Below are 15,433 nucleotides of genomic sequence, written 5' to 3' on the forward strand. Positions count from 1 at the left end.
CAGACAACACAGAGTTACACATGGAGTAAACAATTAACAAGTCAATAACACAGTAGAAAAAAAGGGGAGTCTATATACATTGTGTGCAAAAGGCATGAGGAGGTAGGCGAATAATTACAATTTTGCAGATTAACACTGGGGTGATAAATGATCAGATGGTCATGTGCAGGTAGAGATATTGATGTGCAAAAGAGCAGAAAGTAAATCAATAAAAACAGTATGGAGATGAGGTAGGTATAATCGGGTGGGCTATTTACCGATAAGACTATGTACAGCTGCAGCAATCGGTTAGCTGCTCAGATAGCAGATGTTTGAAGCTGGTGAGGGAGATAAAAGTCTCCAACTTCAGCAATTTCTGCAATTCGTTCCAGTCACAGGCAGCAGAGAACCGGAACGAAAGGCGGCCAAATGAGGTGTTGGCTTTAGGGATGATCAGTGAGATACACCTGCTGGAGCGCGTGCAACGGGTGGGTGTTGCCATCGTGACCAGGGAACTGAGATAAGGCGGAGCTTTACCTAGCATGGACTTGTAGATGACCTGGAACCAGTGGGTCTGGCGACGAATATGGAGCGTGGGCCAGCCGACTAGAGCATACAAGTCGCAGTGGTGGGTGGTATAAGGTGCTTTAGTGACAAAACGGATGGCACTGTGATAAACTGCATCCAGTTTGCTGAGTAGAGTGTTGGAAGCTATTTTGTAGATGACGTCGCCGAAGTCGAGGATCGGTAGGATAGTCAGTTTTACTAGGGTAAGTTTGGCGGCGTGAGTGAAGGAGGCTTTGTTGCGGAATAGAAAGCCGACTCTAGATTTGATTTTCGATTGGAGATGTTTGATATGAGTCAGGAAGGAGAGTTTACAGTCAAGCCAGACACCTAGGTACTTATAGATGTCCACATATTCAAGGTCGGAACCATCCAGGGTGGTGATACTCGTCAGGCGTGCGGGTGCAGGCAGCGAACGGTTGAAAAGCATACATTTGGTTTAACTAGCGTTTAAGAGGAGTTGGAGGCCACGGAAGGAGTGTTGTATGGCATTGAAGCTTGTTTGGAGGTTAGATAGCACAGTGTCCAAGGACAGGCCTGAAGTATATAGAATGGTGTCGTCTGCGTAGAGGTGGATCAGGGAATCGCCTGCAGCAAGAGCAACATCATTGATATATACAGAGAAAAGAGTCGGCCTGAGAATTGAACCCTGTGGCACCCACATAGACTGCCAGAGGGCGCTGTACTGCAGCGCCAGCTGTGCCACCAGAGACTCTTTGTTCGCGCCCAGTCTCTCTCGTAACCGACCGCGACCGAGAGGTCCGTGGGGCGATGCACAATTGTCCCAGCGTCGTCCGGGTTAGGGAGGGTTCGGCCGGTAGGGATATCCTTGTGTCATCGCGCACCAGCGACTTCCGTGGTGGGCCGGGCGCAGTGCGCGCTAACCAAGGTTGCCAGGTGCACGGTGTTTCCTCCGACACATTGTTGCGGCTGGCTTCCGGGTTGGATGCGCGCTGTGTTAAGAAGCAGTGCGGCTTGGTGGTGTTGTGGACGCATGACTTTCAACCTTCGTCTCTCCTGAGCCCGTACGAGAGTTGTAGCGATGAGACAAGATAGTAGCTACTAACAATTGGATACCATGGATACCATGAAATTGGGGAGAAAAAAGGGGTAAAAAATATAAATAATAATAATAAAAATAAGTAGCCCGATACGGTGTCTTTAAAAAAATATTTTTTTAAACAAGCTAATGATCCTTGATCCCTCTGTGGCCAAGTCATGCTTTCTGGTGAAGTATTTTGAATGATTACAGACATTTTATTACATGTATTTCCCTGTTGGACCCACCACTATGCCATCTATCTGCTGTTCTATTGGTTTTCAGATTAACTTTCTTTAGGTGTCCAGAAGCCAAGAAACCATCCTAGTCATTAACAACCCATCCTAGTTGTTGCCTCTAGATCCCCCCCCCCCCTTCTAAGTTTCTAACAGAGACTTTCATCAGTCACGAATGGAATTTCTACCTGGTGACCTGTGTTTCCCAACAAATTGGATTTTGGCAAATGTTTGAGAATTATGTTTTATTGTCTGCTTCATTACAGGAGCTGCCTGTTCTGTTAAGCTGCATTACCGTAATCTACATGTGAATTCTGTCATTCTGAGCACCGTGGGTGGATGCCTTACTGGACTACGCACCCAATGCATATGGATCCCGTCTATTTAAATCTTTCCATTCACGTTCTCCAGCGCCACATTTTCCTAACGGAAACCCTGGGTGTGTGTGTGTGTGTATCTCCCCCTACTAACCCGTAGTGACTCCTGGAAGGAGGCAGCCTGGTACTGGGCATATTTGGCGATGGTGGTGTGAGCTCGGCCGCTCTCGCAGCGCCACATCTTCTTGGTACCACTAAGGTCCCAGTTCTCGTCAGCGGGCTGAGACAGCTGGGTACGACACTCAACCAGATGGTCTGGGTTAGCCTCCACTAGGGTCTTAGTAGAGAACAGACCCAGGTCTGAGAGAGGGGGAAAGAGGTAGGAGATGGTTATGAAAAAGAGAGCGAGAGAAAAATTGAACAAGGGGTAGAAGCGGGCACTCGCTCAAATAAAGGGCCTGGAAACCTGCTAATGCTCAAGCTGCATTGGGGCTTGCATAAGTGCAACATCAAAGTTAATGGTCGGCACCAAGGACTTCTTCATGTGGCATTTCTCAATTGAATTGGTTCAACTTCTGCATCCTCTCTCGCCTCCTTTCGAAAAAGGTCAAAGGTAATTGAGGAGAGGCGGCAAAGAGAAGGAGGGTTTTAAAGCTCTTCGAAGGAATCACGTAGGATACTCATAACCATTTACTTATTTTATTTTTACTAGGCAAGTCAGTTAAGAACAAATTTTTATTTACAATAATGGCCTACCCCAGCCAAACCCTAACCCGCTGGGCCCTACGGGACTCCTAATCACTGCCGGTCGTGATCAGTCTGGAATCGAACCAGGTTCTGTAGTTACGCCTCTAGCACTGAGAAGCAGTGCCTTAGACTGCTGCGCCACTCGGGAGCAGCAGTTGATGAAAGATGGCTATTGAGGAGGGGAGGACTCATCCGTTCACCTACTAACAAATTTACATCTCCTCCACCACTTATCAGTTTCAAGGTCACTGAGGAGAGAGGGTGGTGGAAGGACTTTTGCCCAAATGAGAAAAGGCAAAACCGGGCATTGTAATGACAGTCCTAACCAGCAGGTGGCAGTAGAAATGGTAGACTCACCCAGTTTGAGCGCCCCGGCCAGCCCTCTGATGACGGTGACAGGGTTGGAGGGGTTTGTGCAGAACTGGTGCAGCGGAGGGAAGAAGGCATCCCTCTTATTCTCCAGCTGGGGATCAAATACACAATAACAATTGTTTTTTTAAAGGACATTCAATATTATTTCAATTGAAAATATATATCTCACATCTTCAAAACACCACCTTTGAATGTTGAGTGTATATACATTTCCAAGATTGGCATCAGAATCACATTGACTAAAACATTCCCCTTTCATTATTATTATACTATGACGAGAAGTCTTTCTTCCATACTCACATAGATGCTTGGTGTGGGGGGGTTGAGTTTGTCCTTGGGCAGGACTGGGGAGGGAGGAGGGGGCAGGCGAGGAGGGGGACACTTATCCAGCAGTATACTGCTGCTAGACAAACCGTTCTTCCCCAGGTTTCTGAAAGAGAGAAAAAAACAGGGAAAGGAGAGACAAAGAGAGAGACAGACAAAGAGAGAAAAAGGTACAAACAAGATTAGCCTCTTGGTTTTACAGTATAATCTCTGCTCTGACAGTTCCCTCTACCAACAAATGCAATACTACGATGCAATACTCTTCCCAAAAGAGGGAGACCATCAAATTTCCTACAGCCCAATAAGAACTGGTACAGGGTCCCCCCAGTCTAACCTGCAGGCCTTGAGCACATCAGTGGAGGAGGGGTAGATGGACACGGAGGAAGAGGATGATGGGGGGGTGCGGGCATGGGGTGGCGTGGGTCTGCGACACGTGGCAGGGGGGTCCGCCTTCAACGGGCTCTGGGAGTCCTCGGAGATGCCCCCCTTGCCGTTGCCATTGACGACGGTGGCGGGTCCGGCTGATGATGATGTTGCGGTGGTGGTGGAGGGGCTGTTGAGGCCATGCGGGCCCGTCGACTGGCCGGGCTCGGTAGATTTGGGCGAGGGGGTTGCGGTGGACATTGCAGAGATGGGGGAGGAAGCGGCCGAGGAGACGGCCGGGTGGATGTTGTTGATCTTCTTGTGGGGGGCGGAGGTGGTGGGGTCGCCCCCCTTAGGATTGTCTGAGTTGTGGTGAGGGGACTGGTTGCTCGTCCTGCCGTCTCCCGCCGCCGACTGTACGTGATTGGATAAGCTTTCCGTCGCGGCAGTGCTATTGGCCGTTGTCGTCTCCCCAGGCCCCTTTGTTGCCGTGGCTGCAGGGCCGTTGCCGAGGGGCGTGCTCTCTTTGGTAGCAGGGGTGCCGGGTGCTCCACCTGAGGTAGCAGAGTGATGGGGAGAAGGGGGGGACGGGAGGTGGTTGAGAGTCTGTTGCCGTGGCGACGGGGCGGCGGAATGTCCAACCTGATTGTGGGGCGTCTGTGGGTGCGAGAGGGGGTGGGTTGACCCCCCAGAGGAGGAGAGAGACCCATCCCCATTAGGACCCGCCCAATGTGGAGCGGAACCCTTCTGAAGCCCCTGTAGAGAGAGGGGAGCAGGGAGGGAACCCCACTGTTAGATCAGAATAAGGACTATAGCTAAACAACATATAGTAGGTCGAGTTCTCTCCTTACTAAGGAACATCTGAGATAACTAAGCCAGAATTAGCACAGAAAAGAATAGCAGTTCACTCAGAGCCTATATGAGCTTCACATAGACCTGAATAGAGTGAACAGGTAGAGTCCTACCTGAGTGGAGTTTAGGTGCAGGGCCCGGCGCGCTGTGTCCTGTGATTGGGTGCTTGTGCAGGTGTGAGGTAGTAGTGCGCCGGGCTGCAGGTAAGGCACGTCTCCGTTGGGTCCTGTGGCCGCCACCGGGTCATTATCATTATTATTATTGCCCACAGAAAGTGTGTCAGAGTGTCCGTGTGGTGTCCCGCCTGCCAGAGGCCCGTTGGCCAGTGGTTGAGGGGGGCAGGGGGGCCGCAACGAGCCCTGAGGGGCCAGGTGGGGCCGGGAGAGGGGCAGGCTAGAGTGAGGAGGTGGAAGAGAGTTGGTAGCTGAGGGGCCGTTGGGGAGGGAGGGACGCAGCTGTCCAGATGCATTCTGTCTCATCTGTAGAACAACATAATCACAACATCGGGGTTTAGTCTAATTAACAACAGCACTTTTAGTGGATTAACATGAATTAGTCAATATATTACTCTACATTAGAATAATTAGAAGGGGCATACAGTATACTGCTTGCAGGCCATCAGGTAAACATCTGGGGGTAATAAGTGTGTGTGTGTACCTGCTGCTGGTGCTGCTGCATTAGGTTGAGTTGTGCCTCCAGCTGCTCCAGCATCTGCAGCTGTAGGGGCTTTAGACTGGCCCGGTTACTCCTCAACTGGTCCAGGAGCTGGGAGCACGTACAGATTAGTGTGTGTATGTGTAGAGACGGAATCAGCAGGGGGACGCAGGGCGTGTAAAGTGTGTGTTTACCTGTAGTTTCTGTGGTGACAGGTACCAGTTGGGGACAGGCTGCTGTGCCGAGTTACTAGCCCAGGAATCTGGCTGGCTCTGCAAAAGGAGTTTGAGAGTTAGGAGTGAGAGATTCCTCATCTTCAGCCAACCTAAAATATTTAAATGGATGCAAGTGGTATTGTAACATACTGCTCACACGATTTCCTATGCTACCTGATGTCTGTTCTACAAAAACACATCAGACCTCCATCTGAATATAGTGTAATATACCTTGGCTGGGCTGGAGGACCTCCTCCTCTTGGCAGGGCTGGACTGGTCCTCCCCCTGGCCCATAGGGCCCACGTGTGGGGGCAGAGCCTGGCCCGATCCCCCTCCCTCCGAGCTGTGCTGGGGCTTACATGCCTACAGAGAGGAAGGGAAGGAGAAGGAGGAGGGAGAGTGAAGGGGTTGCAAGGGAGGGCAGTGAAGGGTGTTGAAAACATGATAGAAGGTAAAGCAGTGAGGTAAAGTGCACAGAAAGACAGGAGGGATGCAGGAGAAGAGAGAAAGGGCCAGGAAGGGGTAGATCACAGGCAGACAGAAGGGATGCAGGAGAAGAGAGAAATCCCAGGCAGACAGGAGGCAGGAGAAGAGAGAAAGCCAGGAAGGGGGATAGGGATCAGGAGAAGAGAGAAAGGGCCAGGCAGACAGGAGGGATGCAGAAGAAGAGAGAAAGGGCCAGGAAGGGGTAGATCCCAGGCAGACAGGAGGGATGCAGAAGAAGAGAGAAAGAGACAGGAAGGGGTAGATCACAGGCAGAGATGGAGGGATAAAAGGAGAGCAAGAGAAGAGGGTCGCAGGGGAAATTAAAGGGCAGGTAGCAATGAGCAGAACGCAACGTGAAGGATGGAGAGGAAGTGACAGAATAAAGGGATAGGCAGTTAGAGAGGGAAAACAAAAGCAGGAGGGTGATGTCGGGACTTCAAAACACATACTTATTTCTCCTGCATTTTAATTTTTTACAAACAATCTGCAATGATACCCCGAAGACGACCGGTAGAGTGGAATTTCTCATCACAAACTGTCAACCCTTCCACGATGACAGAGTCTCATCGCCAACAAAGACGCTTGGCCATACAAAGGCTTTGCCTGCTCATACCACAACGCTAAGCCCTTGGCAGTTGCAGCTTTTAAAACTAAATCATCAAAATGTTCAAAATGACAACTCCAAGTGTGAATTGTCATCCTCCATTCGACATGAAAATGGATTTGTTGAAAACATGGGTTGTGGTCATAATCAGAACACCTGAAACCATGTCAACCTGTTTTTTATGAATACAAGTGAAAGAAAACCATCCTCTCCCGTCTCCTCCCCAAAACAAACATCTGAAGACGGCTTCAGTTTGTATAGTCTGATGCTGAGAATTATACTCAACGAACACACACACACACACACACACAGGAACTAATGTTGTCTATAATGAAAGTGAATGAATGGTACTGCAACACTAGGGGGCATTGCTAGGTTTCAGAGGCAGCAAGGCACCTGATGACCTCAGGATGAATGAGAGGAAGAATGTCAACCTGGAACTATTCTACTGAGGCACAACCTCACCAATCACAACGACAATCAACTGACGTCTTGCCGCTATTCAACAATCGTTTCAGTGTGGAATAGCAAGTATTTTTTTAGTCTGGTAAAAATACATGAGTATATATAAAAAAAAAAAATGTATTTTAATATTGTGTAAATACACTGGATGTCACAATTAAAATGTATTATTTTTGAATAGAGAAATTAAATTAAACCAATTGAAATGAACCAAATTGATCTTTGAGTTGTGAAGCCATGATAACAGATACTGATAGACAGTGGGTAGTGAGGTTGGCCTGTGGCTGTGTCAGGGAGATTGGGGAAGGGAGGAGGGGATTGGGATGGGCAACACCTCCCTTGATCCTGTCAGTCATAACAAAAGCCCTAAGCAGTCATAACAAGAAATTGTGGCAAATCACGTCATAACATTTGCATGTCATGTCTCAAGCCACAGTATGACTAGATCGCTGACTTAACAAGCTGCACCTAAAAACCACACCAGGTACAGCTATATGAATTACCAGGGGTTTTTCCAGTCACTGTAACGTTTCCAGATAGTGAGCATAACTTGGTTAAATTAGTTTTTATGACTGCTCTAGGGCATCGGTTACTCCACAGGAAGACTCATGGAGAAGCTCCAGGTGATGTGTTGCCCGTTGGCGGTGGGGGTGGTGTGTGTAGAGGGTTGTGTGTGGGGGTGTGGGGGGAGTGGTCTATCTGGTCTCACCTGCGGTGCAGTGTTCAGGCCACCCTGCCTGGAGGTTAGCTCTGCTGGGATTGGTAGACTCCAGGCCTCATCAATAAGAGGAAGCATTTTACTTTTACTCTGTAGACTAGTGACCTGGGGGTTACTCAACTGAGCCTATGGAATGGAAAACGTGTGAAAACAACATTTTAATGACTTAAAATGATCTTTTGATCAAAATGTTATTGTCTTGTTACGGTCGCTCTCACGTAGCCGGTTAGCTACTAGCTTGGGCTATTAGTGGCCCCATCTGTTTCTGAGGATTGAATACCGGTATGTTTGCCCGTTATGGTCTTTAGTAGAGTGGTCAATCAAACAGGGAAGTTGGGGGTCATATGTGCACTTTGAATGAACTTACACAACACAATCATTAAAACAAACCATCATGTTGTCTTAATGCCAGGGAATTATGCTCAAATTACTGGTGACTGGAGAATGTTCCCTCATTCATACATACAGATGAATGTGGAGGTTATGTTTTTACATCAAAATGGACAAGACATGGGGTATGGGACTGGAGGAGCCAGGTTCCACTGTGAACACACACAGATTTGCCTTCTGGCATTCAGAAAATGGTTTCCACAATCTGTAGTTCAGAATAGTCAAGTTTGAGTAGCCCAGCTGCTCGGATCATAGGTCTCTCCAGCAGTGGGATTCAAAGTGGGTCTTTAGACCTCTCCCACCCAGTCCAATCAACTCTTAGCCCCTGAACACCCATTTTAGTTCTGAAAGGATGGGAGCAAACATGGTGGTAACTCAACCTAGTCAACAAGAGGGCTAGATTAAACCATTCCCACTTTGCTGACACCTGTCCAAATTCTTTCAGATCTCCAACAGGTGAAAAAAAGAAGCACCCAACCAGTGGTCAGTGAAGTCAGGAGCATCCCCTCCCCTAACCATCTTAGCGGTAGGGAGCTAGGGGTTGATTTGGGACTGAACACCTCCCTCCCGAGTCTCTTCCCCTCTCCTCACCTGCAGGCATTTGATGCGTTGTGTGAGGGCGGTGGCGTTGGAGCAGGCCTTGCTGCGCATGGCGTTGATGTAGCACTTTATGGCGTCATGTGGCTGGCTGCAGGACTCGTAGAGCGTTCCCAGGTCCATCCAGGCAGCTGCGTGGCCGTGGTCCAGCTGCACTGCACAGATGTACGCCTGCAGAGCATCCATGGGCTGATTCTGTTGCTGGTACAGAACACTAATGGAGAGAGGAAATGATTGAGGAGAGGGGGACAGGGAGAAAAAGGGATGGGGAGAGGGTTGAATATTGAAAAAGAGGCAGAGAAAGAGGGGTAGAGAGGTTAAATATTGAAAAAGAGGGGTAGAGAGGACAGAGCGGTGAGTGGTGGAGGGTTAAATACATAAAAAGAGTGGAGGACACAGTAGTAAGGGGTGGAAAGGGTTAAAGAGAGAGTGGAGTAGAAAGGGTGACAGACAGAATGACAAAGGAGGGAGAGATATTGTATGGTGAGAGGGAGAGGAGTGGGAGAGTGATAGCAGAGCAAAACAAAGACAGATTGAGGGAGAGAAGACGTACGGTCTAATGCGTACCCTATTGAACACCAAGTGTCTGCACTGGCTTCTGATTTGTCTATGGACTGCCTGTAGGAGACGAACGCATCCTGGACCTTGCCAATACTGGAGTAGCACCTGCCCAGGAAGTACCAGGACTGTCCCGAGTTGGGGTCTGCTTCCAGTGATTTCTGCAGACACTGGATGGCATAGCTGTCCTTGTTGGCTCGGTCTCCTAGCTGCTCCACCGTGTGGTGCATCCAGCCTAGTAGAGGGGGAGGGGAGAACACAGAACAATAGGTCAACCTTCCCATCACCTAGCCATCATCTCATCCATCCATTTATTCAGTGCCAGACCCAGTCTTTCTTTAATCAGCTGTGTGTGGTCTTACCGAGCTGCTGCAGGGTAGTGGCCTTCACCTGTGCTGGGAGATTCTCTGTCTGCAGAAGGGTCTCATACGCCTCCTTGGCAGCCCGGTATCTCTTCTGCAGAAAACGGGAGAGCGAGGGAAGGAGAACGAGAGGGGAAAAAAGGAGGGTGAGAATAACGTGCCATATTCGACAGATTAAGCAGTGTCCCTAGCCTGCACCGAGACATTTTACTCCCAACAGACTGCTGGATGTAATGACTCTGCTGCAGCAACGTCCTACTGACACAGCAGAACACTGACTGACCCACAGCTCTGCACTCCTGTGGTGCTACTGCAGTCAGTCAGCCAACACGGTCCGATTATTAAGAGCTGCTGCTTAAGCCAAAGCAGTGTGAAAGACGAATCACACGGGCATATGAGAGATAGGGACTCCTGTTACCATGGCAACCACACGGAACTGGCCGAGAGGGAAACCCATCCATTTTCTATGATGCGTGGTCATTTGATCACAACACAAGGCTCTCTCGGATCAATTAGCCTAGCTGATAAAACGTTGTATAGGTAATATTTTAGGGTAAGTGTAACTTATTCTTGAACAGCGTTGTTGAATACTTACTGAAACGGAAAGCACGTAGCTACAGTACAAACACAATTCAATGAGATAAGAGGAAAAGGACGAGGCTTACCTGAATCTCATACAAATGGGCAATGTGGAACTGAACTGAGGAAGAGAAAGACAAAACACAAATTGTGGGCTACTTTGGAGAAAAATTCCAACATTCAGCATCAAAATTCTGGTCAAAATGGAACGACTCCAGTAAAACAGAAATGATTGCAGTTAATCCACTGTGTTGAACAGATGAGCTGCTAGTCTCCTCCGGTGGCAGCAGGTTGACTTGTCTGTAGAGCAGTACTGTGTGTCTGAGCAGAGTGAATGAGCCCAACCAGACTGATACACAGAGGTGAGACTGCCCTTGATGTACCCATGTGTGTGAGAAAGACCGAGAGAGGATGTGTGTGTGTGTAACAGAGATAGAAAGGAAGCGTGTGAGAGAGAAAGAGGATGTGTGTGTGTTTGTCCCTGTGCCTGATTGGAAACACTCCAGGGGGACGGGAATTGGGGGTCTCCTAGGTAACAGGTTCCAGGCGATAGGAGCCAGTAGAGGGGGAGAAAGCCGAATGAAATAACAATAATATCATGCAGTGTAATGTTTTCGGTATGCTAGATAAACCCTACCACGCCACCTCCTTTCACTCTGATCAAATACATTGTTACAGTTGTTGGGTTAGCTACAGTGCCTTCTGAAAGGATTCACACCCCTTGACTTTTTCCACATTTTGTTGCATTACAGCCCAAATTTAAAATAGATTAAATTGAGATGCGTTGTCACTGGCCTACACGTGACATGGCAGCAGGTAGCCTAGTGGTTAGAGGGTTGGACTAGGAACCGAAAGGTTGCAAGATCGAATCCCGAGCTGACAAGGTAAAAATCTGTCGTTCCGCCCCTGAACAAAGCAGTTAACCCACTGTTCCTAGGCCGTCATTGAAAATAAGAATTTGTTTTTAACTGACTTGCCTAGTTAAAAAAAAATAAAAAAAAATCAGTTTCAACAAATTCATTTTAAAAATGGCACTTGATTTTTTTATTGCCCGGGAAAAAAAATCCCGCCTTTATTTAACCAGGTAGGCTAGTTGAGAGCAAGTTCTCATTTACAACTGCAAACTGGCCAGGATAAAGCATAGCAGTGTGAACAGACAACAGTTGTTATGAGGCAACTTAGCAATTAGGATTCGTTATCAGTAGGGATGCACGATATATCAGTGAACATATCCGAATCGGATGATATTAGCTAAAAATTTCAATGTCGGTATCAGCCCGATGTCTAGTTTAACACTGATGTGCAAAACTGGTGTCAACACTGACGTGCATACCTAAATAATGTAGGTACATGACGTAATGACGGCAAGTAAAATTTTGCACGACACACGCAACACAGCATTCCTAACCTAGCCCACCATGTCTGCTGTGTGGATCGAGCAGTCAATAAGTCGAGCAGTCATTTGAAAGAGAAAGAATATTTCAGCGAGACAACTCAAGGTGAAATCCATTAACGCCAAGATAATGGAATTCATTGCCCAAAGCTAACGTTATAAGCAGCCAGCTAGCATGATCTGGCTTTTGAAACTCGACCAGATCGGTTTGTGTTGTGAAGCAAGCCACAATAAGGATTAGGCACAATAGCGTAATTTGCAGTTTGCCTTCAAAATAAAAGTACCTCTTTGAAAGTGATGTTGAAGGTTAAAATTGGTGGAATCATGACATTTATACTAGATAATGTTAAACAAGGTTGGAATGTGAAGCAATGAAATGCGTTATCAGTCTACTGACACCCACAGAACACAACTGTGAAGAGTTTACGCAAAAATTGGCGTTGTAGCTCTTATTGCGGGACTGTGAAATCACCTTCCCAGTCAGCCTATTGTGTGTATTGACATACATATTGCACTGTACAGCTTTACCTAAGGATTGAGGATCAATGAAATGGTGTATCAGTCTACTCAATACCAAAGATATTTTCCCCCAACATCATCCTCAGAGTTAGACTCCAAAACATCCACGCAGTATTGTTTTTCCTCTGGAATAGTGTTCAATACACATTAGTTGACAAAATGTGGCTCAATTCATAGTTGTTTCAGAGTCACACAATAAGAGCTAAGATGCTAATGTTCTCTGGGTGTCACGGAGTAGACTGATACTCCATGTCATTGATCCACAATCCATAGGTAAGGCTGTACAGTGAAATAAGTATGCCCTCAATGCAATTCTAAAGTATAATACATCCAGTGTGATTTAAAATAACATTCAAACCTCGTTTAGCATGATCTATTAAATTATGGCATAATTCCACTCTTTGTATTCATTTGCATCACTGTCAATGACATACTTCTAACCGCAAAGTCCACTATTGTGGCTAGCTTCACATAGATGCGTTCGACCACCATTAATCAAATAAGAACTGTCTTATAAATTAGGGTTAATTTAGATGACACCTTGATATAGCTACTGAAACAGATTTGGGGGAAGAACATTGTTGGCATCCATGAGCACGCTAGCTTTTCTACTTTTGAACTCAGACAAAACAGATGATTGTTCTAGGTCCCAAGAAACAAAGAGATCTTCTGTTGAATCTGACAATTAATCTTGATGGTTGTACAGTCGTCTCAAATAAAACTGAAGGATCTCGGCATTACGCTGGACCCGGATCTCTTTTGCGAACATATCAAGACTGTTTCAAGGACAGATTTTTTCCTTCTACGTTACATTGCAAAAAATCTGATATTTTCTGTCCAAAAATGACACAAAAATTCATCCATGCTCTTGTTACTTCTAGGTTAGACTACTGCAATGCTCCACTTTCCGTCTACCCGGATAAAGCACTAAATAAACACAGCTAAATACGGCTGCTAGAATCCTGACTAGAATAAAAAAAAGGTGATCATATTACTCCAGTGTTAGCCTCCCTACACTGGCTTCCTGTTAAGGCAAGGGCTGATTTCAAGGTTTTACTGCTAACCTACAAAGCATTACATGGGCTTGCTCCTACCCGTCTTCCGATTTGGTCCTGCCGTACATACCTACACATACACTACGGTCACAAGATGCAGGCCTCCTTATTGTCCCTAGAATTTCTAAGCAAACAGCTGGAGGCAGGGCTTTCTCCTATAGAGCTCCATTTTTATGGAATGGTCTGCCTACCTATATGAGAGACTCAGACCTGGTCTCAACCTTCTAGTCTTTATTGAAGACTCATTTCTTCAGTAGGTCCTATGATTGAGTGTAGTCTGGCCCAGTAGTGTGAAGGTGAACGGAAAGGCACTGGAGCAACGAACCACCCTTGCTGTCTCTGCCTGGTTGGTTCCCCTCTCTCCACTCTCCACTGGTTCTCTCTTCCTCAAACCCTATTACAGGGGCTGAGTCACTGGCTTACTGGTGCTCTTCCATGCCGTCCCTCGGAGGGATGCGTCACTTGAGTGGGTTGAGTTACTGACGTGGTCTTCCTGCCTGGGTTGACGCCCCCCCCCCCCGGGTTGTGCCGTGGCGGAGATCTTTGTGGGCTATACTCGGCCTCCTCTCAGGATGGTAAGTTGGTGGTTGAAGATATCCCTCTAGTGGTGTGGGGGCTGTGCTTTGTCAACGTGGGTGGGGTTATATCCTGCCTGTTTGGCCCTGTCCGGGGGTATCATCAGATGGGGCCACAAGCTAAGCGTCAGTATAGAGACAAAGTAGAATCTCAATTCAACGGCTCAGACACAAGAGGTATGTGGCAGGGTCTACAGTCAATCACGGATTACAAAAAGAAAACCAGCCCCGTCACGGACCAGGATGTCTTGCTCCCAGGCAGACGAAATAACTTTTTTGCCCGCTTCGAGGACAATACAGTGCCACTGACACGGCCCGCAACCAAAAGATGCGGACTCTCCTTCACTGCAGCCGACGTGAGGAAAACATTTAAACGTGTTAACCCTCGCAAGGCTGCAGGCACAGACGGCATCCCCAGCCGCGCCCTCAGAGCATGCGCAGACCAGCTGGCTGGTGTGTTTACGGACATATTCAATCAATCCCTATCCCAGTCTGTTGTTCCCACATGCTTCAAGAGGGCCACCCTGGGTCTCGACCCCGCCCTGTGCAACTGGCTACTGGACTTCCTGACGGGCCTCCCCCAGGTGGTGAGGGTAGGCAACATCTCCACCCCGCTGATCCTCAACACTGGGGCCCCACAAGGGTGCGTTCTGAGCCCTCTCCTGTACTCCCTGTTCACCCACAACTGCGTGGCCACGCACGCCTCCAACTCAATCATCAAGTTTGCGGACGACACAACAGTGGTAGGCTTGATTACCAACAACGACGAGACGGCCTACAGGGAGGAGTTGAGGGCCCTCGGAGTGTGGTGTCAGGAAAATAACCTCACACTCAACGTCAACAAAACTAAGGAGATGATTGTAGACTTCAGGAAACAGCAGAGGGAACACCCCCCTATCCACATCGATGGAACAGTAGTGGAGAGGGTAGTAAGTTAAGTTCCTCGGCGTACACATCACAGACAAACTGAATTGGTCCACCCACACAGACAGCATTGTGAAGAAGGCGCAGCAGCGCCTCTTCAACCTCAGGAGGCTGAAGAAATTCGGCTTGTCACCAAAAGCACTCACAAACTTCTACAGATGCACAATCGAGAGCATCGTGGCGGGCTGTATCACCGCCTGGTACGGCAACTGCTCCGCCCTCATCCGTAAGGCTCTCCAGAGGGTAGTGAGGTCTGCACAACGCTTCCCCGGGGGCAAACTACCTGCCCTCCAGGACACCTACACCACCCGATGTCACAGGAAGGCCATAAAGATCATCAAGGACAACAACCACCCGAGCCACTGCCTGTTCACCCCGCTATCATCCAGAAGGCGAGGTCAGTACAGGTGCATCAAAGCTGGGACCCAGAGACTGAAAAACAGCTTCTATCTCAAGGCCATCAGACTGTTAAACAGCAACCACTAACATTGAGTGGCTGCTGCCAACACACTGACTCAACTCCAGCCACTTTAAAAATGGGAATTGATG

General features: G+C 48.0%; 1 protein-coding gene across 2 annotated transcripts in view; it reads right to left on the reverse strand.

The window, feature by feature from the left end:
- LOC135542789 (lysine-specific demethylase 6A-like) overlaps positions 1 to 15,433 on the reverse strand; it is a 54,515-nt gene that overhangs the window by 10,684 nt on the left and 28,398 nt on the right. The window contains exons 8-20 of one of the 2 annotated variants that reach the window (XM_064969985.1): positions 10,505 to 10,539; positions 9,840 to 9,933; positions 9,487 to 9,712; positions 8,914 to 9,133; positions 7,924 to 8,058; positions 5,894 to 6,025; positions 5,642 to 5,719; positions 5,451 to 5,558; positions 4,907 to 5,272; positions 3,913 to 4,697; positions 3,555 to 3,684; positions 3,240 to 3,345; positions 2,290 to 2,495 (exon numbers count right to left, since the gene is read on the reverse strand). In XM_064969985.1, the coding sequence (XP_064826057.1) occupies positions 2,290 to 2,495; positions 3,240 to 3,345; positions 3,555 to 3,684; positions 3,913 to 4,697; positions 4,907 to 5,272; positions 5,451 to 5,558; positions 5,642 to 5,719; positions 5,894 to 6,025; positions 7,924 to 8,058; positions 8,914 to 9,133; positions 9,487 to 9,712; positions 9,840 to 9,933; positions 10,505 to 10,539 (2,621 nt within the window). The remainder of the gene's footprint in view (positions 1 to 2,289; positions 2,496 to 3,239; positions 3,346 to 3,554; positions 3,685 to 3,912; positions 4,698 to 4,906; positions 5,273 to 5,450; positions 5,559 to 5,641; positions 5,720 to 5,893; positions 6,026 to 7,923; positions 8,059 to 8,913; positions 9,134 to 9,486; positions 9,713 to 9,839; positions 9,934 to 10,504; positions 10,540 to 15,433) is intronic. The other variant, XM_064969986.1, reaches the window with a different exon arrangement.

This window comes from Oncorhynchus masou, chromosome 6, assembly GCF_036934945.1.
Source record: "Oncorhynchus masou masou isolate Uvic2021 chromosome 6, UVic_Omas_1.1, whole genome shotgun sequence".
In the NCBI taxonomy this organism is placed as follows: Eukaryota; Metazoa; Chordata; class Actinopteri; order Salmoniformes; family Salmonidae; genus Oncorhynchus; species Oncorhynchus masou.